The sequence below is a fragment of the Monodelphis domestica genome, chromosome 8 (assembly GCF_027887165.1).
Source record: "Monodelphis domestica isolate mMonDom1 chromosome 8, mMonDom1.pri, whole genome shotgun sequence".
Lineage (NCBI taxonomy): Eukaryota > Metazoa > Chordata > Mammalia > Didelphimorphia > Didelphidae > Monodelphis > Monodelphis domestica.
Window position 1 is genome coordinate 216325613 of NC_077234.1, and position 14314 is coordinate 216339926.

The 14314-nt window shown below is 34.0% G+C and overlaps 1 protein-coding gene across 1 annotated transcript in view; it reads left to right on the forward strand.

The window, feature by feature from the left end:
- Positions 1 to 368: 368 nt before the first annotated feature.
- Positions 369 to 14314, forward strand: part of LOC100010038 (arylsulfatase H) — a 58589-nt gene continuing 44643 nt past the window's right edge. The window contains exons 1-2 of the mRNA XM_056808521.1: positions 369 to 522; positions 905 to 945. Of these exons, the coding sequence (XP_056664499.1) occupies positions 369 to 522; positions 905 to 945 (195 nt within the window). The remainder of the gene's footprint in view (positions 523 to 904; positions 946 to 14314) is intronic.

The window sequence follows — 14314 nt, forward strand, 5'->3', positions numbered from 1 at the left end:
TCAAGCTGACTTTGTTGATCCTGTGTGGTAACTCTTAGGCAGTGACACTGAAAATAGCTATCAGCAATGAGGAGTTCCAACTGTCAGTTTGTGACAGTTGGTCACTAACAGTTTTTCTATAATGGGGATCCTTATGAAACTCTGGGGTGCCAAGATGTAATAGAGGGTTAGTCTGATGGTAAAGAGAGAGGGAGAAAGAGTAGAGACCTCCCCTCTCAAAGCAGGGTTCAGGAGAAACAGCTGCTGTTTAACTTGGCCAAGGTAAAGGAGAGGGGGAGTGAGTAGTTCCCCCCTTCAGACTCCCCTCCCTTCTCAAGTTGGGGAACCCAGGCCTTGGCAGCCTTGGGCCCTGAGAGATTCAGGCTTGGATGGCCCTGGTCTTGATTCCCCCTAGGCACCGTCCAGATCCAGAGCACCAGGAGCTCTCAGGTGATCTTGTCAGCTGCTTGATGTCTTCTCAAACTGGCCACTTCAGTTGGGAATTGGTGGGGGAGAAGGGTGTCCAATCACCAGGAGAAAGATGTAAGTCTTTCCTCAGGAGTAAAGTCTTGACCAGGCCTTTCCTTAGGCTGTCTCAGGATTAAGAGAGAGCTAACTGCCATTCTGACAGAAAACTCTTGCTCTCCCACTCCCAAGATTCCAGAACATCTCCTGGAGCCCCCACCTCCCAACCGTGGCTGAGACTCCAGCAATTTCCCAGACTGTGACTCCAGTTCTAGAGTTTGAAGCCTCTATCACAATGGAAAAAGAATTTTACATTTCTATTTGCCCCAGAGAAAGCATGCCAGGGAACAATGGAAGACAGCTTTAGTCTTGATGTAAAGAATTTTCCATCACTTATCAAAATTAGAATAGTCTACCATCCTCAGAAAGTAGTATGTTTCCACTCATTGAATGTTTCTAGGTAAATCACTTCTTGAAGATGCAAATGGAGTTCTTGCTCAGGTATAGATAATACTAGAGAGAATAGATGATAGTCAGATTTGACTAAAATAAAGAATTCATGAAGGGAAATAGAATGGGATAGGACTTGAAAGTTAGTCAAAGTAAACTGTGGAGGGCTTTGAATTACAGAGCAAATAACTAGGCTGGTGATTTTGGAACCACAAAACCAGTCAGTTGATATTAGTTTAGCAAAACACATGTCTAAATAATTTTGTCATTTTATACTAATCATATCTCAAACCTTATATGGAGTTATTCATTATGGAGCCATTATATTCAATTAAAGAAATAATAACAATGATAATGATCAATATTTACATAGTGCTTGTGATATATCAGGTACTGTGTTAAGCAATTCACAATCATATCACTTCACATGATACTCATAACAGCTCTGGGAGGTGGGTGCTAATCCTATCATCTCTATAAATTAGGAGACCAAAGCAATCAGAGGTAAAGTTAATTATTTAAGATCACACAGCATTTTCTCACATTTCCCAGAGGCTTTTCAGTTTCAACCCTGGGGAAAAAGAGAGGGAAAGACTCCTAGCAATGGCCTGTCATTCTCATCCTTTTACTTTTCAGTTCAAGAGGTTTCAAAAGATTGGGATATGTCATTAGAATGGTTTTTTAGGGGCAAAATGCTATATTTTAAAATCATATGCCAGACTATCTAAGGAGTAATATTTATTCAAATTCATTCAAAAATATTTATTACAAAATTGTAAATGACCCCAATTAACTGCAATACCTTTACCTTTTTTGTTTTCTAAGAACTTACAAATATCTAATTTCTTTCTAATATTTTTTGTTAACTTCTTTTGAATTACCTAAACAATTAATTTCATCATATGACACTTTAAAAATTCAACTTAAGGCTTCCCAAAATATACCCATAATTCCTGATCACCTCTTCTCCTCTAGTCATTACAAATATATCCCCATTACCCAGAACAGGATCTGGGTCCAGGAGATGGCAGGGGTGGTATTGGTGGTTCCACTTGGCTGAGGATGAAGGTTTAACATCTCTCTTTCTTAAAAAAATCTCCCTTTCTATACCACAATTAAATTTAACTGATTTTTAAGTTGCTCTTTGATTTAAACAAGTTTTTGTCTTTAGATGGTCAAGAAGAGGTTAATAAGAGGCAGTTCTTAAGCAGCAGATGAATTTTAGCTGCAAACCACCATGGTTTTTTTCCCCTACTGAAACGGGAGAAATGCTTAAACTTAATCTACCCACCTTGGATATCTATTAATATTTGCTAGTAGTTACCATGATTTGGAAATCTACAGTAAAGCTATTATATTTCAGCTACAAATTCAGTTTCTAATTAATTTATTTTTCTGAAAACTTATACTGTTAACTTGCAAAAAAAAACACAACTATTAAAGAGTCAGAAAAACCAAGTCTTTAATCAGGAAAGGTTTAGTGCTCTATATTTAGGTCTCCACACAGAGTCACATGCCCCAAACCACACAGAACCAAAAGCCCTGGCACTCTGGTGTGATGTGGGGAAGGAGAATGGTGGAAGAAAAATTGAATAAACAAGGGTCTTTATTAAAAAAAAAAAATTATCTTCACTCTGGCAAGCTCCTCTATTTTTCTCCTCTCCACTCTCCAGGACGGGCTTCAAATCCATAGACCAATCCTACGCCAGAAAGAGGGGGGGGGGGGTAGAATCCCTCCCCAGCATGGGATTGGTAATCCCATCCCAGGAAGTAAGGGGGCGGGAACCCTGTGGCATCCTGGGGGATGTAGTTCTAGCATACAGTCTTTTTCTTTCAAAACCCACATTGACTACAGTATTCCTGGGAGTTATGGATCTCTCCCAGGAATATTGTAGCCAGAGTGCCAGGGCCCTCGGCTCTATGTGGTTGGGCGTAGGCCTAAATATTGTACCGTATCCCTCTCCTGATTAAAGACTTGATTTTTCTGACTATTTAATAGTTCTGTCTTTTTCCCCCAGTTTAACACTACAAAGCTGGAAAAATGTTTTCCTTTCTTTTATTATGTATCTATTTCTGTAAGCTCAACCTAACCATGGTTGAAATGATAGAGGGTATCTGGCACGAATTTTTTTTTTCGTCCTTTTAACCTTATCTCCTGCTAATCCAATCTAATCTAATCTAATTGCCTCTCTAAAGAGGAAATAGTTTTATTTACACAGACAAGGAGTTTAGCATCATATAACAGAAAGCTGGAAGACCTGCTTAAGTATGAAACTTTATTAATCTTCCCTAACATACTAAACTCTTTGGCTACAGCTTTTTAGCAGTTTTTCTGGATGGCTGCATTTACCCCTTAGAAATGTTTCAAGGTAGTAGAATCTACAAACAGCACCAGATGTAAGGAGACAAAAATTTTTCTGAGCATTTTACAAAGGAACAGAAACACATACCAAAAAAAGAGAAACACACTTTGATAGCTTCCTTATCTCTTAATCCTATCTTCAGGCTAAATTTGGGATCCAATTGTAATTTTCATATATTTTAGCATAATTTGAGAACCCTTTCAGTCATCCCAGCCACCTTTATATGTTAGGATACATCTTACCTTGACTCAGAAAAGTTAAAATGAGAGAGAATCCAATCTCTGGGGCAGTCTTCCTTTGAAGAAGTTTTTCCATTAAAAAAAAAAATCTGCCTAAGGGCTCATAGAGTTTTTCTACAAGGTTTGTACTGGGATCTGAAGTCCTATCTCAATCTGACTGGCTATCAATGAGATATAAACAGGATATAAATCATATAACCTGATTTCTAATTAGAAGAAAGATTAGGGACTTTCATAGTTGGCAGCTTAGTTAGCTTCAGGAGCTAGGAGGGGAAAAAGAAAACAAGTAGATTTTCCCAGATATGAAACAGGATCTCACTCAATTTCCATAATTAACAAATAGGTGGATTTTATGAGCAAGTGAAACTTAAATCATAACATGGAGTCAGTTTTATAAAACGGAGTCTGTTTGGTTCATGCAATTCCAATAATTCTCACAAAGGGATAATCAGACAGAAAGTTTATTGTCCAGATAATAATATGCAGTTAGATGGACAACGCACAGAGCTCATCTTTTAGTGTATATATCTTTATTGCAATTGTAGATGGATGATAAGCTGGTCTCAGAAATGAATAGGAGAGGGTGCTAGATTAGCTTTTGAAAATTATCTTGTGCATCAAGGACAAACCAATTGGAGGAGAATTCCAGGGAGAAGGGAAGTCACCTGAACCTTTGATCAGGTTATAAAAAAGTATAAAAGAGGCTCAAGATTATTGAACAATAATGGTTGAGGACCTGAAAACTTTTTGCAAAGTGTCTTTTGCTCATTAGAGGCACTATTATTATAACATTGGCACTGACTTGCTATTGTTGATTTCAATAGCAGTTCATTCTTGTTTTCTGGAAGCCACTAAGGTAAACAATGTAACTTTTTTTTTTTAAATTTCCTATCCTGGGAGAGGGAAATAAAACAGATAAACTTGAATTCTTTAGCACCTGAATTCCTTTTGGAATTCAGAGTATCTTAAAGAACAAAGGAAAGAGGAAAGTTGAACAAAGTAAAAGAACATAGGGTGTTGATTAGGAAAATAGACCACTGCTAGAGAGTGCTGGCCTAATTAGGTATATGGTTTCAAGATTTGCTTCAATATTCTAATACACAAGGTGGCCAGAAATTATTAGTATGGTTTTAAGTTTTAATTTAAGCTTTAAATTATTGTCTTAAAACTACACTAAGACATCTGGAACATCCTGCATATGACCTTAAGTTTAGGACTTCCTAGTACTTAGTACTTTCATCAAATAAATGAGGTTCATAATTCTTAGCCACTTCAGAGCTATGTGGTGAGGCTAAATTGTGTAATATTTATAAGATGTTGAGATCAAAAGATGCTATAAAATACAAAGTATTATTAGACATGCTTTTCTACTGTTCTCTTCCTGAGTATAGTGATGAGATTTTTAAAAAAATCTATTGCATTGATTTCTGTTAATTATAGTTCTGTTTTAGATAGTGATGGGGATAGTATTGATGAGTAGTCATTCATTTCCTAAATAGCTCAGTAACTACCTTTAAAGCCTATTTTTAATAATAAAAGTAATTAATAGGCAGCCTAATACCATGTTCTGCAAGGTAGTCTGGTGTTCTGTTAAGATTTAATAAATGTTAACTAAAAATAATAACTATCTAAGTATGATCATCAGAGTTGCAAGAACATTGGGAGTGCTTGCTACTTTCACAAATGTAGGAGTCAGAGACACTAACTGCTGCAGGTAAGTCAGAGGTGTTGTATCTAACTTTTAAAACAAAATATGATGTATTTCTGTTACATTATGAAGGGATTAGTGCTATTCATGACTGACCTAGGAAGTGAGTCCAGGATCTCTAAATTTCTAAATTCATTATGTAATAATTGATATGATGGATCTTTTGTGACATATCTGAAAAGTGGTTATTTTAAATAAATCTGATATATAGGTAATAATATTACAGGGTGTCACTGGGTTATTCTTAATAATATTAATTCATATCAATGCATTTCATTGCTTGGTGATCTGGAATAATAGAATCTAAGGCAAATATCTCTGTCAGGAGTAAAAAGATAAAAATATGAAAGTTCCCTTGAATAGATATATAAAAGATGCTTAAGAAGGGGGGAAGGAAATGAAGGTGGCAGGTGACTGATAGAATTAAAAAGCATATATGTACAAAATTGATCACTTCTAAGAGAGAGTGGTTATCTATTTTGCTTATGTTTTGAAGACTTAGGCAATAAAATAAAATTGAGTAAAAATTTGAAATATGTAGAATTAAAAGACAATTTTGTTGCTATGAGGGCTAGTTTTCCTACCTGTTTTAGTAGATGTTTCAGAAGGTTCTGACTATAACAGCAAATGAGGATGGAAAATCAATGGACTTTATTTTGGAGTCTTTCAGCAAAAGAAAAGAAGGAACATCTTACTTGTAACTGTCTTTTATTTTAGGGATCCAAAAGATTATTGTATTTCAACCTGGTCTTCTTGAGTTTTCATTGTATAGATAAACAAGATAATAAATATCAATTGATTTCTCTAGATATGGGTAAAGTTTGAGATAAGACATGATCTTGGAAATTAAGTAGATTTTTCTAGGAAAATTGTAACCTAAGATCATCCAGGAAAAATCTAAGCAGTCACCATAAATTCCCTTAAGACTGGTATCAGAGCTCTCAATAAAATCCTGAAAAATCAAATGGAGTTCTAATTTAATCAGAAATTCATCTAAGTAATTTATAAATACAGTATGAATCTAGATGTTTTTCCATGAGATTTTTCAAGTTTGTGGTCAGAATCTTGACTTTTTATTATTCACCAGACATCCAAGATAACTTAGAATTTATAAATGCCGTTTACCTATTATCTTCAATGATTCTATAAGCTTTCTCTTATGGGTTGTTATAGCATCCTCATGATCAAAGTATTCTGTCTACATTTTGCATAAGACCAGAATAGAGGCATGACAAATATTTCTTATCAAAATGACACAAGCAAATTACTATCTAAGGTGTCCAAAATTATTTCCAATATTTATTTGATATCATGTATCTCATGACTTAAACTAGTTTTGTTTCTGAAAAGTGACTAAGAAGGCAAGAAAGCTAGCTACCCCTCCTAATTGAGCTGCTGGATTCTCCCAAGTATATATCATGTTTGATCGTGAATGCAAACACACACACACACACACACACACACACACACACACACACACACACACACACACACAAACCAAACAAAAAAGGATTAAAACCAAAAGGAGACTCACAGTCTTGAAACCTATATTCTGGAAGTTTGGCTTCTCCCTATTTTGAGCAAATAATAAGCTTTCTGAACTTGAAGAAGATAGGAGAACATTTACCATTAATAAATCACAGTCTTTTCAAAATAGCTTATTTTTAATTACTGGGTGGAGTGTACCTGAATATGTTAGGTAACCTTGAACAAGTCATCTAACTTCTGTTACTCATTTTTTCCTATAAAAAAGTGGAAATAATAACATTGTCAAATACTTCCTCATTCAGATGCAATAAGGTTTAATGAGATAGTAATGTACCACTTTAATGAAAGGCCTTCAAAAATAAATTCATATTATTCTTCATGGGTTAAGAAATGCATTCTCTTCCTATTATGGTTTCAGCAGTACTGGGGCATTGGCCTAAAGTTTTGTTAAGATCATTATCATGTGTTGCTTCTTTTAGGTAAGCTTCCCTTTTAAGATTATAAAGAAATACAAATGCAATGGAGGGAGGGGAATTATGTTGAAGAATAATAACCTTTAGAAAGGGATAAGAAAAAGGGGTTTGGATCTGGGATTTTATCAGTGCAGGCAACTACCCACCACTTCCCACTAAGATTAATACCTTCCCTGTAACTTATACTCGAGAATTACCTGGAGAAATGAGAGAGTGAGGGACTTGGCAAGGGTTATATAATCAATATATGTAGTAGGCAGGACCTATATGATCAAATGAGTAAATAGGGCATTCTGAAATATTTAGTGCCAATATTCCAAAAGACTCCAGGCAGCTTTAAGCTTTAATAACTTAGCATTACATTCTTTTAAAATAATTAATCAATAAGGACTTATTATGTGCTACTCTATGATAGCCACTCTAAGTGATAGGGGGAAAAATACATTACTTGCTTTCAAGGAGCTTACATAATCAAGGTGAAAAGATGATGATGTATATATATAAAATTATATATTTTTTACTTATATATTTGAAATATTTTAAAATATTCAAATAACATTAATTATATAATTATGTATAAATATAAAAGATCATATATATGCATGTATTCATTTAAATGTTTACCTACTTTTATATGTACACAATATGACTCTACATTAGAGGGAATCTACTGTGTCTCAAGGAGTTCATTTAACATTTGAATAGCTTTAGTTGTTAGAAAGCTTTTTTTCTTATAACAAATCTAAAGAGACAGACACTATGTATAGTACCTTACAAAGCACATGAGATTTGATGTAAGATGAAATTAGTTCCAGTTCAGAGCCTGTCACATACCATGTGTAATCCTGGACAAGTCAGTTTTCAGGACCCTAGTGTTTACATCTACAAATTGAGGAAGTTGGATTTTAGTTTATCTGCCCAATACGTATTATTTTAAAGAATATATTTCTTAGCTAATATTTTGTCAGCCTACTATATATGTTCTTATTTGATCTCAACCTGGTAAACAATAGAATTAATCTGCAATCATGCTAGGTGGTGAGACAGGTATGTAGGTGATGTCTATTCTAGTACCATGCTAACAGATCCATATGAAGACATTGGCCTCAATAACCTCAGTCAGATGAATAATTACGGCAACATACTTTACAGATGAACTTATTTGATCTTGTTTCCCTAGGTAAACTAACAGGAAGTCATGCACCTCCCATCCAGTGACTGGTAAGTAGGGGAATTCATGCTTCCATGTTTGTTTATGCACCCAATAATAGATGTAGAATAGGGGAGAGAGGGCTGGAATAGAGTTCATCTTTGATCTTCCTACTTATTACCTATAATTTTGAACAATTCACACAGCTACTATGATTTTCAGTTTCTTTGTCTATAAGTAGAGATAATAATATGGTGTATCATAGAGTTTTTTGAGGATCAAGTGAGATAAAATATGGAATGATTAGTGAACCTTTAAACACTATATAAATGCCTATTACTACTACCACCATCATTGTTAACCTCATTTTATTTTTCTAGATAATTTATATAGAAGTTTTCTCAGGATAAATTGATATTAGGAATAGGGGCTGCTAGGTGGCTCAATGGATAGAGTGATGGGTCTCAAGTCAAGAAGACATCTTCCTGAGTTCAAATTGGATCTCAGAAATTTAATATCTTGGTGACCCTGGGCAAGTCATTTAAACCCTATTTGCCTCAGTTCCTCATCTGCAAAATGAGCTGGAGAAGGAAATGATAAATCAGTCCAGTATCTTTCCCAAGAAAACTCAAAAGGAGTCATGAAAAGCCAAGTATGACTGAAATGATTGAACAACTTAAAAATTAGGGATAATTATTGCAACTAATATAGGGAATTTCCAGATGAGGATACTGCCTCTAACAATATAAATGGGCAACTTTTCTACAGTTATAATCTTAGAGCTCTGCCAAGAATGGTGAAATATAAAGGTACTTTCCTAGGTTTATATAGTCAGTATATGTTGCTGGCTTCATCTTCAGTTCTCTTTTCATTACACCATAGTATAGCTCTGTCCTATTATTATTATTTTTATCTGATGTTGCTATCTATCTTTTTTTTCTTTTGGTTTTCATGAAGTGTAATGTCTCATGACTCAGGTTTAGTTTTGTCTTCTTTTAACTTATGGGGCAACAAAAATGTCTTCAGGTCAAACTAAAAAAAGTCTAAGGAACAAGATTAGATTTTAAAAAGACATTTTTGGTTTCATGTATAGGTTTGGAGAAATTTAAATAACAAAATCGTTAAGTTAGAATAATTTATCCAGTTGAACCTCCCACCAAACAGAATTTATTTTACTGTATCCCTGAAAAATTGCCATTTAGCCTCAGTTTGAATACTTGTAAAATTTGGGAACATCATGAAACAGTTATTTCTACTATTTCTTAGATATAATTGGCAAAGTTTTCTTTGTATTGAGTCAAAGTTACTTTGCCCTCTAGTTATATTCATCACTTATAGTTACACAGAAAAAGCATTTCTTTTTTCTCACATGCCAGATCTTAAAATATTTGAAGAAATTGATCATTCATCTCTTCTAAAACTTTTCTTCTCCAGAGTTGTGTTCCTAGTTCCTATAACGAATCCCTTCTTCATTTAAAATGTCTTCCATGCTTTCAACATGTCTCCCTCCTCGAAATACATTTGAGTATACTTATGTCCTTCTGAAAATGCATCAAAATTTCCAGACTATTCTGACTGTTTTAGAGTAAGATGATATTATTATATTCCCCCATCATAAATGCTTTGCCAAATAACAAAATAAAGACTTTTGCATGGATATTCTATTTTCTTTTAAAATATGTTTTTATTTTTGTCTTTTTTTATGCCACCACTATTTTTCCCAGAGTTCCTTCTCCTTTTTTTCCCCCTTCCTACTCTCAGAGAGCAGGGCTACAGGACAAATAGTATTTCAAAGACAAAAAATGTGAAAGAGAATGAAAATCAGCTTAACTGATCAATATATTTAAAAGTTTAAAAATAAATGCAATGTACAATTTATAGTCTGAGTTCAGGAAGTGCTCTTCTTCCTTCATTTCTGCATCCTCATTTCTTTTAATATTCTAGATCTTTAATTTTTGAATAGTATTGTTGTAATTTTTGTCAATTTCTGTAAAGTTTCTCCAATAATTTGATTGAAGTAAAATTAAAAATTTAAGTTAACTTTGATAGTATAACATAGAGGAAAATCACATTAAAAATTTTTTTTATATCTAAGAATAAATAAATACTGGTCTCAGTTTGAATTCTAACATTGGTTACATTGAATTGTAATTGGTTGTGGTTTAAGTCAATTAGTAGTTTTTCTCATTTTTTTTACACATGAATATATTTTCTTTGTAATTTATTTATCCTGGTACAGTACATAGACTACCTTGACACCAGCTTTAACTGAAAATCAATTTCTAATTCAGTGTTGGCATTATATCTGAGAAACTGATAAATATTACAAATCAGGAGTTGATTTATTATTTTATTAATTCGTTAAACCAGAAAGTGTTAATGAAGTTTAAAATTAAAGGTGCATCATGCATTTAGGGGAAAAATGGGTTGTTAAACATTTAACAGCACACTGGGTAGTAGAATAGGGGGCTGTTAGGCCAACCACCACCTGGTCTGGGTACCCAGAGGGTAGCTTAATTTTCTTTAGGTATATAAGGGTAATTTTGAGGGGCAGAGATATTCTTTAGTATTATCACATAAAAGCCCCTGTTGAGTGTGTTTTCCTGGATGTCAGTCTTTAGTTAACAACTCCCTAATATCCACCAACCAATTAGATTTTACAAAGTAATATTTACTGAGAAAGGAAAGGACAGCATTACCAAAAAACAAACAAACAGAAAAATAAACAAACAAAACAAAACCATAAAACCCCCAAACCACAATATTCTCCTACCCTCTAACAAGGTACCCTGTTACTCTATCTATCATGTCAGTAGAGAGTGAATCTAAATTTGATGTGGTGATTCTCATACATTCAATTCCATAAAATTTAATTTCTAGATTTAGCATCCTATTGATTGAGTTGCTTCTTTGCTTGCTAGACTTCATATCATGGCTTCTGGGTTAAGTCATTGTGGGGCTGGATCAAATGGTTTACTTCTCAAATCTGCTTCCTTATCAGTATTAACTTTTGCAGCTATAGGCAGATTCTGCTATGGACTCCACTTTTAGCTCTTTTGACATTTTACCATTAAGATGATCTGAACAGAATGTATTCTGTTTCTAATACTTAGTCCCTCAAGATCATTAAAGAATCAATCAATCAATAAAATGTCATTAAGTGCCTGCTATGCACTAGCAACTGTTAAATGCTAGGGAAGCAAAAAGAAAGACAAAAGGAGTCTCTTCAAGTTACTTACAGTCTAATGAGTGAGACAATATGCAAATAAATATATACAAAGCAATCTTCGTGCAGAATAAAGAGAAGATAATTAACAGAAATATGACACGAGATTTAAGAAGGTTTAGAAAAAAATAATAATCCCTTGGATTCATGGCCATAAGGCGACTGAAATGGGAGAAGACACCCCACCCTTCATTGAGAAATTCACACCATATCTAATCTTACCTCCTAGGAAAAGAGAAATTCAGTTTCCAATTAAAGGCTTTTTTTGTTCTTATATAGTAACCCAACAAGAGACATAAAAGATATCTTTACATATTCTGAATCAGGGAAGAAAAATGACCCCTTCATCAGGAATTTCTGGAAGCAGGTTTATTTAAGACTTCATGCTAGTTGTTGAAGTTGCCTTTTTACATGAACACTTAGTCTTTTTATTTTACTTTGAATGTGTTGATGTAAGCTGAGGAAGTCATTTCTAGAATTTTTCTCTTTCGACTCTGGTAGTTTTCCTTTTCCCCATGCTTCCATCATTTTGTATACAGTGAGTGGGAAAAAACCAAAACTGGTAAAACCAGATCTGAACCACATCAGGTATGGAAGGGTAGCCCTGGAGTTATGAATAGATGTGAAAGATAACACTATGAGTTAAGTTTGTTTTTTTTTTTAACATTTCATCTCAAATCCACTAAATATTTTTAGGCTGAATTTTGCAAATAAAAGTTGTTGTTTTTTTTTTTAACAGCTCTCTGTCATTTTACCCCAAGTGCTATTTGCTATTCTGTGACTTATCACATCCCCATCTGTCCCTTTCCCTCCATTCACATAGCCACCACCCTTTTTATTATTCTCTTTGATTATTGTAATCACCTCTAATTTTTCTGCTTCCCTATCAAATCTACTTTCAACATGCTGCCAGAATAATTTCCCTAAGACACAGTTATGAACATTTAACTCCTCTGAGCAAAAACATTGTTATTTTTTTGCCTTGAGCATGAAATACAAACTCTTTAGTCTAATACTTAAGATCCTCCAAAACCTGGTTCTTATCTTCCTTTCCAACCTGATCAATATTGGTTCATGCACGCTGCATTTTATCTAAGAAACAGTTAATTTGTCACTTGAATTTGTGTGAATCATTATAACCTAATTTTTTATGTTGCCAGAAATTTTTTATGTTTCTCTTCTTATGACCACCTTGAATATTCCTTTCAATGTGTCATACTCTCTGTTCCCATATCTAATCCATTGCCAGGGCCTGTCAGTTTCACTTTTGCAAGGTCTTATATAAATGTCTCCTTTTTTTCTTCTAATACTTCTATCTCTCTGGTGCAGGCCCTCATCATTTCATAATTGGTCTTATTACAATAGCCTAATGTTTGATTTTCCTGAGTCAAGTTTTGTTTCCCACTCCAAGTGACACTGCCCTCCTTGTAGTTCCCCAAATAAGACCCTCCGTTTCTGGGGTCCAGAGATTTTTTCCAGTGGTCTGTAATGTCTAGAATGCTCTCCCTCCACATTTATATCTATTTTTTTTTAAAGTTCAAAATAAATTTCCTTAAGGAAGACTTTTCCAATCCCTCTTGATTCTAGTGCCTTTACTCTTTAATTATTTCCAACTTACCCTCTATAAGTTATGTAAATAATTGTTGTACAAAATTGTCTTTATACAAAATTGTCCACAAGATTTTGTATATAATTGTTTGCTTATTATCTCTTCATTAGACTGGGTGGTCTTTGAAGTCAGGGACTCATTTTCTGGCCTTTTTGTAACCAGAACATTCAGCAGAGTGTCAATACATATTAGGTGCTTAATAAATATTTAATGACTGCCCTAAAATAGAGGAATTTTCCACTTAAATGCTGTCAGTAATTTTAATGAATTTCCTTCCTTGTTTTAATTTTGATATCTATTCTAGATCCATGAAAAAATAAGTGGTGTTAAAACACTAAAAACATGCAGAAACATTTCCCTTGTGGCAAAATAACCTTTGCCACAGATGATATCTGGAATGCTTCCTTCAGATAATATAATTAGTATTAGGATATAATATTATTAATATGAGGATATCTTACTTCAAGGTGATCATATAATATTGTAATGAACATTATATTCTATTATACACAGGCTTTTGTTATAAACTATCCACTATCGTCACACAGGTATAATCTCTTTATCATTTGGAAATCATCAGAATACTACACAACCTCTTTAAAAATTCTCTGAAAATTAAATTCCTTATAAGGTAATCAACTTATAGTAAAATTAATCATTTAATATTCCTGTTCTGTGAAAAGCAAGACTAAATTACCCCAATTTAGAACTTAGCCAGAATCAGCACAGTGAAGCAGGGCTTTATGGAAGATACTTATTGTGGAAGGAAAGAGAAAGCCTCAACATTCCACTGCATTTTCAGGAGACTATGGCATCAAATAGTAAGCAGTTAGGACAATCAGTCTGGAATGTCTGATAGTCAGTAAATAGATACTCAGATACCCAGATATTGTTTGGAGGCAGAGTTTCAGTCTCAAAAATGACTGGCACTAGGACAGACATTTAATGAGAGGGATCCAGCTAATAACACTTATAACAAAAATAGTAATTAGAATTAATATATTACTTTAAAGTTTCCAAAGTGCTTTCCATGTCTGATCTCAGTTGATCCTCAGAATAACCTCCTAGGTAAGGAGTATTCTTTTTCCTTGTTTTTTTTTAACCCTTACTTTCTGTCTTAGAAATAATACTAAGTGTCTGAGTTTGTTTAGGACTAGGCAATTG